The sequence below is a fragment of the Olea europaea genome, unplaced genomic scaffold (genome assembly GCF_002742605.1).
Source record: "Olea europaea var. sylvestris unplaced genomic scaffold, O_europaea_v1 scaffold2553, whole genome shotgun sequence".
Taxonomy (NCBI): domain Eukaryota; kingdom Viridiplantae; phylum Streptophyta; class Magnoliopsida; order Lamiales; family Oleaceae; genus Olea; species Olea europaea.
This window is the reverse complement of record NW_019243807.1, coordinates 38188-50970: the sequence shown is the minus strand read 5'-3', so window position 1 is coordinate 50970 and position 12783 is coordinate 38188. Positions and strand designations below refer to the sequence as shown.

General features: G+C 31.2%; 1 protein-coding gene across 1 annotated transcript; it reads right to left on the bottom strand.

Annotated features, from left to right (window-relative positions):
• Nucleotides 1–11060: 11060 nt before the first annotated feature.
• LOC111382713 (cell division control protein 2 homolog A-like) lies at nt 11061–12419 on the bottom strand. Its single transcript, XM_023006755.1, has 4 exons — nt 12168–12419; nt 11766–11853; nt 11613–11666; nt 11061–11396 (listed from the first exon to the last, which is right to left on the bottom strand). The coding sequence occupies exons 1-4, from the start codon at nt 12365–12367 to the stop codon at nt 11310–11312; spliced, it is 429 nt and encodes a 142-aa protein (XP_022862523.1). The 5' UTR covers nt 12368–12419; the 3' UTR covers nt 11061–11309.
• Between the last annotated feature and the right edge of the window lie 364 nt (nt 12420–12783).

Sequence of the window (12783 nt, the reverse complement as noted above, 5' to 3'; positions counted from 1 at the left end):
ATATATATATATATATATATATATATATGAATAAATGTATGTATATGTTTGAAATGTTGTTCTATATTTTCAGAAAATATGAGAACGTCATCAATATAAACAATAATGAAATTTGAAAAATGATTGAAAATATTATTCATAATTTTTTGAAATTCAGAGGAAGCATTTTTTAGACCGAATGGCATGACATTCCATTTGTATTGTCCCGAAGGGACATTGAAAGCAGTCTTGTATCTATCTTCTTCTTTAATTTGAATTTGCCAGAAACCTGACTCCATATCGAATTTTGAGAAGATAACAGCTTCGTAAAGACGATTCAAAAGATCTTTCTTTTGAGGAATGAGATATCCAATCCATTGAAAAACTTCCCGTTCAATTTCAGCAGAATTATTGACATAGAAAGCTGAACAGCTCCATGGAGATTTACTTGGTCGAATTAAACCTTTCTCAAGCAAATCATTAATTTCTTTAATACAAAAATCAAGTAACTCTTTGTTCATTTGAATATGACAAGATTTTGTAGGAATATTTAATTCATGAAAATCAAAATTGTACGGAAGAGAAACAACATGTTTCTTTCTATCTCAGAAGGCATTTGGAATAGTTGAACAAATTTCTTTTTCAATTTTATTTTGAAGTTCCGAAATTTTCTCTTGAAGAAAAGATTCTTGTAATCTTTTTTCTATTTTTTGAAATTGAATTTCTTCTTTAAGAAATTGAATATGATTTCTTTTTAAATTAATATTATTGATAATTTTTGAAATTGCAGCTTCTTTTAAAGAATTGATATCTTTATAAGAAGGAGGATTTGTAAATTTAAAAAATATTTTTTGACCAAAAACTTTTGTAGTTAATCCTTTATAATCGACTTTAAAAGGATAAATTTGAACAATAAAATGTGTACCAAGAATAATTTCTTGATCTATATCTTTTACAAGATAAAAAATATTTTTGAAAATAATATTTGAATTACAAACATGAGCTTTTGAAATTTTATAATTAATATTAAGCTTTTTTCCATTAGCACCATAAAGACGCTCAGTAGTTTTCTCAAAGTATTTTGTAGGAATCAAGCTTTCTTTAATACAATTTTGATCTGTTCCTGAATCAATAAGAACACAAGTTGTGAATTTGAATTTTTTATTGACAACAATAGTCATGTTGCAATACCAATTTTAAAGTTGAATTCAGTTAATAACATTAACATTTTCTTCTTCAGTTTGAGGAATTTTGAAATCAGAATCTAATGAACAATTAGATGATGATGAAAAAGATTTAGAATGTTTTGAAGATCGTTTGGAAGAAACTTTAGATTTTCAATTGAATTTTGAATAAAATTCATTATTTAAGTCTTTTGCTTTCATACAAACGACTTCCATGTGAATTTATTTGACTTGATTTTCAAGATATGAGATTTGAGTTTTCATACTTTTAATCTCTTCTTGAAGATCAAGAATAGAAGGTTTAAATTCCTTTGAAAATTCCTTTTGAGCACGTTTGAGGATTTAATTGATATTCATATCATCAAAATCTTGTTTTGAAGGTAAAAGATAGGAGAATTTTTTCTTGAAGTCAGGCTTCTCAATCCGGTCAAAAATATCTTGAATAACTTCTTCTTCTCGAGATAAAACATTTATAGTTTTACAACCACAAATTTCTTTATCTGAGTTTAAAGAAGAATAAGAGGAATTATGAGTAGATTCATAGTCAGAATCTTCTTGATTAAGAAAAACTTGTTCTAATTCTGAATTAAACTCTTTATCAGAACTTGATTCAATAAGATTGAGAAGTTGAATTCTAGTATCTTCATCTATTTGAAGACTACTAATTTTCTTTTTGATTGGACATTTATTGGAATAATGACCAGTCTTATTACATTTCCAGCAAGTGATACTTGAAGAATTTCTTGAAATTTTCTTTTTTGAAAAATGTTTTCTTTTTGAAAATTTTTCAGAATAATTTTTGGAATATTTTCTTTTAGAAAATTTCTTATTTTGAAAAAAGTTTTTGGATTTTGAAGAAGGAGGAATGACTTTTTCAAAACCATACTGTTCACAGAAAGATCCAAGATTTTTTCGACTTCCAGATTTTTCTGTCTTCAATTTGGCTTCAAGTTTTAAATCACTACATAGATTTAAAGCTTCGATATTGATATAATTGATAATTTCTCCATAGGTAAGTGTTTAAAGGTCATCACATTTTTTTAAAATTGAATTTTTGACTTTTTTTGCAAAGAGTTTTGGAAGACCTAAAATAAATTTTTCTTTCCAAAAAGGTTAATGACAATCTTCTCTAATCATGATACGAGATAAAAATATCTCTTTGTACCATCGAAAATCCTGTAATTTTGGACATCTTAAATTTATCAAAATGTCATTTTGCATTTGAACAATATTTTCAGGAGTACCAATAAAATGTTTGATAATAGTTAAACCAAGAACGGTAAAACTATCACTAATTTCATTTCCATTTTCATCATGAATAATATTATTATTTTCATCACGTTTGACAGTAGAAAAGATAATATCCTTCTCAGTTTGAAAAAGATAATTATCCCACCATTGACCAAGCTATCCAGTGAATCCAAGAACAATATTATTAGTAGCTTCTCTTCTTGAAGTACCTTTTACAAGATAAGTTTTATAACACATGGTCATTTGTCCCATAAAATTGATAATTTGATATTCAGGAAGTCCGTCGAGATTCCATTCAACTCCGGAATTATCGTCATAAGTTCTTTGAGGTTTAGCTTTTTCGTCAAAAATAATCTTTCCAATAAGATTCTTTCTGTTTTGAAGAAAAACTTTCTCGAAAAAGTCTTCTAAAATTTTTGACACAAATGTCTTGGTCATATTTGAATTCTTTTCTTCTATCAATTTCAGAAGAAGTAACATTACATTGACTATCAAGGTTGGAAGGAGGAGCCATATCTGAAATAAGTTGGTGATTTTGGTTGATCATCATCTTTTTCGTATCCATTTTGATAATGAGGTTTTAGAATGATACGATAAAATCTGCTCCTTTAAATGAAGATTGAAATGATGATCTAGGTCTTTCTTCAGGTCTTGAAGAATAAGACTTAGCAGAATTAGATCTTTGAATTTTTGAAGAAGAACCTTTAAAGAAAATCTTGGCTTTTCCATCTAGAAAATTAAGAATTTGATTTGGAGTTGTTCTAGTTTGAGCAGGAACAGGTGCTTGAACATTATCAAAATTCCATTCGAGTCCACGGGATTGAAGATTCTATGGAATTCTTTTTGGAATTTCAACGTTTGAGTGGAAAGGATTAACTTCAATTAAAAGACTTTCGTCCCTTGGTGAAGAATGAAGAGCTCCAATATTGAGTTGAGTATTCATAAGCTTATAATATAGTCTGTATATTACTGCAAAAGCATTTGATCTACTATCAAATTCAAGATTTTTTGTTTGAATATGAAGATTGAGGGAATTGAGAATTGCTCCATCAGTGAGTTTGATAGAAAAATTTGGATAACAGTTTGAAAATAGTTAACCACTTTCTAGATCTAATTCTAGAAGTGAAAGTAATGAATTTTCAAAATTGAGATGTCTCTTATCTTTAAGAGTAATAAGAACTGGAACATCAAGACCAAGTCTAAACAAGGGCTTGACTGTTATTTGAACTAATCCAACATGAAGATATTTAAATTTCTTCTTGTGGGATTCAATGGATTCTTTTGTAAGCAAATTAATGAAAGCATTTTGACTGTTGATGGAAACAGTTTGTTCAATAGTTTTGATAACATAATTTTGAGAAAAATCAAATTTTCCTATTTCATAGATGGCATGTTTATCCATCTTTGAAATAGTCCAATTTTGCAGACGTTGTTCAATTTGAGCAATTTGAAGTTCATGAGTATTGAAATCATTTGATGTAGATGATGCTGATGCATTATCAATTTCTTCTTCTGTTTGAAAAACATTTGTTCTATTTTCATTTGATCGATTTTCAGATCTATTTTTAGATCTCGATCTCCTTAACCAATTTGTTATTGAAGACATAATTGAATTTAATGAAATTAACATAATGTATCACAATAAAAATAGTTAAATAAAATAGTAGACCGATTCTTACCAAGCCTACAAACGGGACCACCCAAACACGCCTACCACGGCAAACAACGAGCCAACGTCTATTCAGTAGACATCTCAGAATCAAAGCAAGTTCTCCTATTTGAACAGGTCCTATGATGATAAACAAAAATAACCTCACCAAACTCTCCTATGGCTCTGATACCATAATGGCCCAAGGAGAGAGAAATCAGAAAAACAGAATAAAATTTATGAAAAGAGAAATTATATTGATAATTGATACTATACAAATAATTGATTACAATATTGAAATACAAATTTGTAGAGAACAAACTTATATATATATATATATATATATATATATATATTTATCAGTAGACGAGTTGATTAGTTTTTGGAGTTTGTTGATTCGTCGAGTCACATGATTTAATCAATTTGTATACATATATATATAATAAATAATGATTTCATTATCACTTTTTCTTTCTTTATGATTTCATTATTACTTTTCTTTCTTGTATTTGTTTTTGCTAATTAATGGGTTGTTACATTGAAATTGAATAATACAATTTACAGTTGAATTCATTTTCATCCCATTAGATTACTTGAGTCGCTTCTATATTGGGCTCAAGTATAATTTATAATATCCTCAATAAATTTTTTTTTCTTATGAAGTGCTCTTCTAAAAATTTGTATGTATGCCATAGTAAAGAAATTTTCAATCGACTTATTTAACTATAACAAAGTTGCTATTGGAAAAAGGATGGAACCGATGCAGATGCAAATCATTTCAGAATACTTGATGTATGTTTGCTCCATGTGTTCGTTAGCAAACTGACAGAGACAGAAGGACCAAATGGTAAAGAAAGTTTAGAGACTAATTCAAAATAAGGTACAACTTCAACGACCAACTTTGAACAAAGATGAAGAACGTGAACATTTGCCAAAAGTTAAGCAATCAAAAATGCTTTTAACTTTGATGGGGTATAGTAGAAATTGACTCGTTATTCGGTGCATCACTCTCAAGTGTCATGAGAGTATGGAGAGAGAATACTATTAAGACTAGTCATTGTCACGTGTGTTGCACGAATGTTTTATTTATTGTGTTTTTATTGGTGTAGAAATTGTAGATTTTAAAAAAAAATGTTGAAGATTTATTGCATTATTCAAGAGTCTTGGAGCATATTATTGCTTCACCAATGCTCTATCTATAAAATCCTCATGCATAGACTTATGTTGCAATTAGTTAAATAAACCTAAAATAAAGAATGTTCATACTATCTAAAAATTCACTATCATCTAAACCAAAAATTAAAAACTATCTAGTGTACGTGTTTGATTAGTTTAGGCAAGTGTGTGAAAAAAGCTGAATGTATTAGTAATGTCATTATGTCAATAGTATGGAATTCTTAAGATATTGATAGAAAAACACTTGCACCAAGTCAAGGAAAATATTGGACGCTTGCATACATTGTTCTATTCAATTCTATAATCTATCCTTTGCGATTAATCGACTTTCTAAACACTGGAACCCATTTTCTCTATTAAACTTTCATCGGATGCACACAAAAGAAATTCTGAACAATGAGTCATCAACTGTACACAGATTATAGGAATATAATTCCCGTTAAGCACTGATTAGTCCAATGATTTTTAGCAAAATTGACGAAAAGGTCAAACTCAATCAATCAAAAACTATAGTTTGTAAGAAATCATCACAACCAATAAACTTGAAATTGAAACAAGTGGTCTAATATAATTTTTGCTCAATTGCAAGTTAGTTGCGTGGGGATGAATCCAAGGATATACGAAAAAACATTTTGATAGATTAGTTTTAAGTTACAAGTTTTTGATAGATTAGTTTTTAGTTACAAGTTAGTTGCAGGAGAGTATGAGATATGTTTGTAAAAGAGTTGAACAAATGCGAATGCTGGAACTTTTTACTCAGTTATTGCAACAACATATTTAACATTGACATCATATTCGACAATAAAAAGGTAATTTTAGGAGGTAATTATGTTATATGTCACTCATCCATAGTAAAATATTGTAAAGACACACATTAACTTATCAAATCTCCATGAGAAATGAATTTTTATAATAATTGAATTAAATGAGAAGCATAATGCACGTGGACAAGAAATGAAATAGAAGCATCCACTTTGCGCAGCATTAAATATCAAGTTTACTTCATTTAGTATACCATTTACTCACTTTTTTGTTTACTTCTTTATACTTTTAATTGAGAAAATTGCTATAGATATCAATAGTCATTCAATGAAATAATAAGGTACCTTGAAACAAAAAATCAAACAACTTTCATATTCTATTTACTAACTGTAGTAATCCATTCTTGCTAATACATGATATCAGAATAACAATGTAAATTTAACTAAACAATACTTGTTCAGCATGCTTGTCTTGGGAAGCAAGAAATTTTAACTGTATTGATGCAACTCTTCCATATTCCTCATAAAGCATATAGCCAGTCCAAAAAATAAACAAGTACTCCGCAATTATATGGATGAAAAATCTAATATTCACCCATAACAAAGAAACTTAAAGGCATTGCAGATGATTAATAAAATGCAATTTAAAAAATATACATTTATAACTCCAAAATCTAAGGCGTGTGATGTGAAAGCTATTCCAGCAGAAGTGTTCATCCATTTATCTGTAAAAATAAATTCTCAAGAGTCAAAATATCTCGTTTCCCAAATGAAAAACTATATTTAACCTTGGATAAACAAAAGTAGAAAATCTTGTAGGTGAAAGTACAAAAAAAAATTTTAAAAAAATAAAGGAAACGAAAGATTAAAAGAAGAGGTGTGGAGGTAGGATAAGAAAGATTAAAAAATAGCAGAAAAATAAAAAGAAAAGCCAAAGTATATAAGAAATCTATCATTAAAAAAGAAAAATTATATTAGTAAAGGAATATACATCTAGCAACCACCAAACTGTAAGATGCCAAAAACTCTAGCTTAACATTCAGGAAATTTATTAAATTTATTACTACAACTATAAAAAGAAAATGATAAAATTTCCAAAATTTTAATTACATAATCATGAATGAAAACCAAACATCCAGCAAAAGGCTTTTTTTACTATGAAACCGTAAAAGTTTTTTAAAAAATTAGGTCAAAACCTCTTCTTGGATCCAAGAAATCGAAGATCCTCTATATCATCTGCCGTAAACACCTGAAATATAGTAAAACTATAAATACATGGCATGTTGAGAGATAATATATGAATTGAGCAAAAATTTCACAATTTGGGTGAGAGAGGGGAGTTTGAGAGAAAAAGAAATGGGTTGAAAATTGGAAGAGAGAAGAAAGATAAATGGATGTTGCGTAAAGAAAATAGATGTTGCGTGAAGAAGTAAGGAAAAATAGATATTGCGTAAAGAAATGAAAAAGAGTAGGGAAAGAGAGAGAGAGAGAGAAGGATAAAAAAAAAAGAAAAAAGAAGAAGAAAAAATTACCAATAAAAAAAATCTTTCCGCACAGTACGGAGAGATTTATTTTTATTTTTCGCTCATAACAGTTTTTATTAATAGATATTGACTAAAGAATTGGAGAAAAGTAGGAAAAGTGAGAGAGAGAGAGAGAGTGAAAAAAAATTACCGAAAAAAATAAGATCTCTCCGCACTGTGGAGAGTGCGCTCCAACTCTCTGCATTGTGCGGAGAGATGGAAAAATGGCTCCGCACTGTGCAGAGAGGTGGAGAGATGGTCTCTCCACAGTGCGGAGAGTATTTTTTTTTCCCTCATGGCAGTTTATAGATATTAATTTTTTTTTTAATGGTGATGGCAATGCGTGTGAAAGAACATTCATAAACAAAATTCTTTGCTTCATTGTCGTTTTTATTTTTGCTCATGGCAATATATACTATGTTGAAGAAGTAACAAAAATAAATATTACCCAAAAAATGGAGAAAAGTAGGGAAAGCGAGAGAGAGTAAAAAAAGGGGAAAAAAGAAGGAAAAAATTACTGGAAAAAAGGAAGAAAATATCTTCGCACCGTGCGGAATAACTCTCCACACAGTGCAAAGAGATGGTCTCTAACTCTCCGCACAATGTGAAAAGTTTTTTTTTTTTTTTTTTTTGCTCATGGCAGTTCATATATACTATGTCAAAGAAGTAGGGAAAAATAGATATTGCCTAAAAAATGGAAAAGTGGCCTGGTAGATTTTAATAATTCTTGAGCACATATCTCTAATATATACTTGGGCACATTTTGTAAAATCGGAGAAATATATGGTTAAAATTTTGTGAATCCCATATATATAATCCCATTATATATATGGTTAAAAATTTCATTTTCAATTATTTTAGGCAAGAGTTTTGAGAATGACCTAAGTTTGTTTCCAATTATTTCTAATAATTCGACAAGAGGTGCTAGTTTTAAGCATAAAAAACGTGTGTAATTGAAGAATAAAAGAGTTGATGAATAATTGTCTGTATAAACATACATAATTGATTTTAATAATTCTTGAGCACAGTACGAAAAGTGCACTCCGCACCGTACGAAGAGTGTCGAGAGTTCTCTCCAACTCTCCGCACAACTCTCCGCACAGTGCAGAGAGTGCACTCCGATTGCACTTCTCACCGTGCGAAGAATGCGGAGAGTTGGAGAACTCTCCGCACAATGCGGAGAGTGCACTTCGCACCCACACCATGCGAAGAGTGCGGAGAGTTCTCTCCAACTCTCCTCACAGTGCGGAGAGTGCACACCGCACCGTTCTCCAACTCTCCGCACTGTGCGGAGAGTTCGCTCCAACCCTCCGCACAATGCAGAGAGATGGCTCCGCACTATGCGGAAAGTGCGAAGAGATTTTTTTCTCATGGCAGTCTATATATATATATTAAAAAAATAATAGATAAAACAACCAATTGCAATAAATTTTAAGTTCAACAATCCAATTGGAAGTACGGCTTTCCCATTAACCAAACTAATAAAAATGAATGAAATGGACCAATTGTAATAATTTTTGCAATTAGTTTTGAAAATTTCGTCGCCTATTTTTCCCAAAAGTAATCATATTAATTGTGTCAAAGCCATCAAATTGAATTTTAGAAACATATTGTGTGAAGTGTCTGGTGCATGTGCGGACACTCCGCACCAATTTGAGAGCGAACTCCAAACTGTCCGCATCACACCAATTTGGATGTGCAGACAGTCCGCACACATTGTGCGGAGTGTCTGGTGCATGTGCGAACACTCTGCACCAATTTTTTGAGGCAGCAGAAGCAGCGCCTTAGAGTCTGCACAATGTGTGGACAATCCGCACACATTGTGTGGAATGTCCAGTGCATGTGCGGACACTCCGCACCAACTTTTTTGAGGCAGCAGAAGCAGCGCCTTGGAGTGTAGCCTGATGCTGAGTGATATTAGCATTTGCACCAACTGAGCCATAAGATGTACTGGTTGCACTTATACCTGTGTCCCTCCAACAAAGTTAGTTTGTTGTTTTATACAAGTATGATTACCAATTCATCAATTTGAATCAAAACCATCAAAATAAGTGCATATTTGGCAAAGCTTAAATTATAATTCAAGTTGCTCAAACATAGTTTGAAGCAAACCCATCAAATTAAGTGCATGTTTGGCAAATCTTAAATTATAATTTAAGTTGGTTAAACATACTTTTACCCACACATTTTGTAAAATCGCAACTTATAAATACTTATAAGCACTCCCAAGCATTCTTTAAGTCAACTTTCTATGTGCATATTTTAGATTGTAACATGTTTTGTATTCATAAATCAGAAAGGACATAAAAAGCATAATTATTAGAAATATACAACTGTAATTTTCACTTAAAAAATATACACCATCTCTCCGCACTGTTCGGAGATTTTTTATTTTATTTTTTGAAAAAAAAAAGGCCATTAATATATAGTATTTGGATCTAGGAACTGGAGATGAAAAATTACAACAAATACAAGCACAAAAAAAGAAAGAAAAACAACCTGAAAAAGGGAGTTGTAAGTAAAAACAAAGCATTCTATATTAATAAACTAACATAATTATATATAAAAAAATGACCAAACTTAGTTTATTACAAGCATTCTCAAACAACTGCTAAAAAAATCTCTCCGTACAATTCGAAGAGATCAACTGATCTCTCCGAACTGCTGAACTCCGCACAGTGCCATCTCTCCACACTGTTCGAAGATTTTTATTTTCGACAAAATCTTAATACATATTAAAACTGAGATCAAAGCTAAAACAAATACATGCACCAAAAATACAAATGAGATGAAAAATTAAAACAAATACAAGCATAAAAAACATATAGCATAAGCACTACTAAATATAAACCTGTTAAACTGAATATCCTTAAACGTTAATCAGAATGAAGTATAAAATGAGGTTGCACTTCATGCATCAGACTTTTCAGTTGAGGATTCTCATGCTTTCTCTTTCTTTCGCAAGCTCGCCTATTCTTAAACCAATCACCGATATTTTTTTCAAAAATAATAGAGTTACGTGGCGATAAGGTGAAAACTATATGTAGAATTTCTGTGTCGTTTGGACATTTATTTCCCAAAAAAAAAAAAACAGAGAGAGAGAGAGAGAGAGATATTAGCCACGCACATAGATCTCCCATAGCTCTTTTGGAAAATCTACAACAACTAATTTAATAGAACAACGCCGGAAATTTTGGGAAGAAAGAGTTTGGAAAGGCCGAAGAGAAATGTTGCGTGTCAAAATGGATATGCGGTCTTATTTGTGATTCACATGAAGATTAAAAAAATAATAATAATAAAAATACATCATCTGCAATAAAATGGGATTAGTATACCGTTGTATGAACAATACCAACCCCTTCGGCTTTTTATAAGAAGTTAGAAACTACAATCGAGAAAGAACATTCACCGAAAGGCCACTAAGGACCGACAGGGGGAATGAAAAATGCCCTCTAAGGCCAAAGGCTTGAGTTCTTAAGTGCTCTCCTGATTCCAAATATGGTATATTAAAATCAATAAGCAGCACAAAAAACCAATCTATTAAAAAGAAGATAATATGTCTTCCATCAAACTGAAACTTGAAACAGGAAAAATATGAAACCAATCACAGGAAACGTAACAATATGAATTCCAGGATTCTTGTGCCTCGTGCACTTAGATAATAGTTGAATTTGTGTTCACGAGAATCAAAACCAGAAATTTTCACCTACAGACCACGCGTATCAGATAGAATAATGCCTGAAAGATTCCACAATATACATTACCACGAAGACGAGTGGTGCTGGAATTAGGGGACAATTATATCCTTGAAGTACTCATGCTCAAGGGCACTTCTCGCAGTGATTCTTCTGCTGGGATCCAAAGAGAGCATTTTCTGTAATAGAAATGACACAGTGAATTAGCAACACAAACATCTGTCCCTTTTTCTATCAGAGAAAAAGTACGAGTTTTGATACTTTTCTCTAAGCCAACCCAAATATGCTAAAAGTAACATTCAATTTTGCAGAAAAATCATGTTAGAATCCATTCATAGAACTTGCATCTATTGTGAAATGTTCTTGATGAGTCATAGAAAATAATCTGAACTTACAACAAGGAGATCAAGACCAGCGGCATCAAGATTCGGGACGACAGCTGCAATATCCTAGAAAATCGAGCAAATCATTTAATATCATCTGATGAATCCTGGATATTTCATACATTAGGTAAGGAAACTATATAACTTAATGCCAACTTCAATTACCTTACGAGGCCACTTTGGAAATGCAGATTTGAAATCAGGCAGTGAAGACACTCCAGGCCAAGTATCTTCATTTGGGGTGCCCATAACTCTTCATTACAAAATATGGAAACTTTAAAAGACAATAAATAAATCATATGATTTCAGATAAAGAAATGTTTCCTTAAAAATCATCTCCAACTCACACCCTCATCCCCAAAGGGAAAGGAAAGGTAAAATGTGGACAAAAGAAGATTATCGACAAACATAAACAGGAGAAGTATATGAAAATAGGGTTATCCGAGGGACACAGTAGAGAAAACAAAATAGCAATAGTCAAAGAAATCTCCCATCAAGGGGCTTATAGCTATCCAAAAAGAGGAGATGATTGCAGAGTAGAAATCATAGTATGGAAAGAATTAGCACCTGAAAATCCTAAACAGTTCGTCAATCTCAGAGTCCCCAGGAAACAATGGCCGCCGGTTCACCATTTCAGCAAATATACAGCCAACTGACCACACATCAACAGGAGTAGAATAGTGACGTGATCCAAGTAATATTTCTGGTGCCCTATACCACAGCGTCACCACCTGCAAAGAAGCATAAAACTTGAAGCTATATGACATTTTGGATCAAGTGAGATAATGATTGGTAATGATGAAAATTCTAGGAACATAAAAAAACAGAGATCTTCAGGTCTTTATTTGCTTTAATTTTACAGCAAGAAGGATTTACTTGAGTTTATAAACTACAATCTCAGCATGAAATAAGATAACGTCATGGCAAATAAAAAATGCCATTAGGAACATTACAGACAGTTGAAATTTGTAGAGAACCACACTAACCTGGTCCAATTACAAAATTTAACCCTCACACTAATTTTTACTTAACCATCTTTTAATCCGACTTTTAAATGCCCTTGACAATTATGTAATAAAATCAGATACGACAATACTTGGAAAATGAATGTGGAAATGCAAATAAAAAAATTATCAGTGATGCACAATTACCATAGATGGATGAAAATAACAAAGTTTCACAA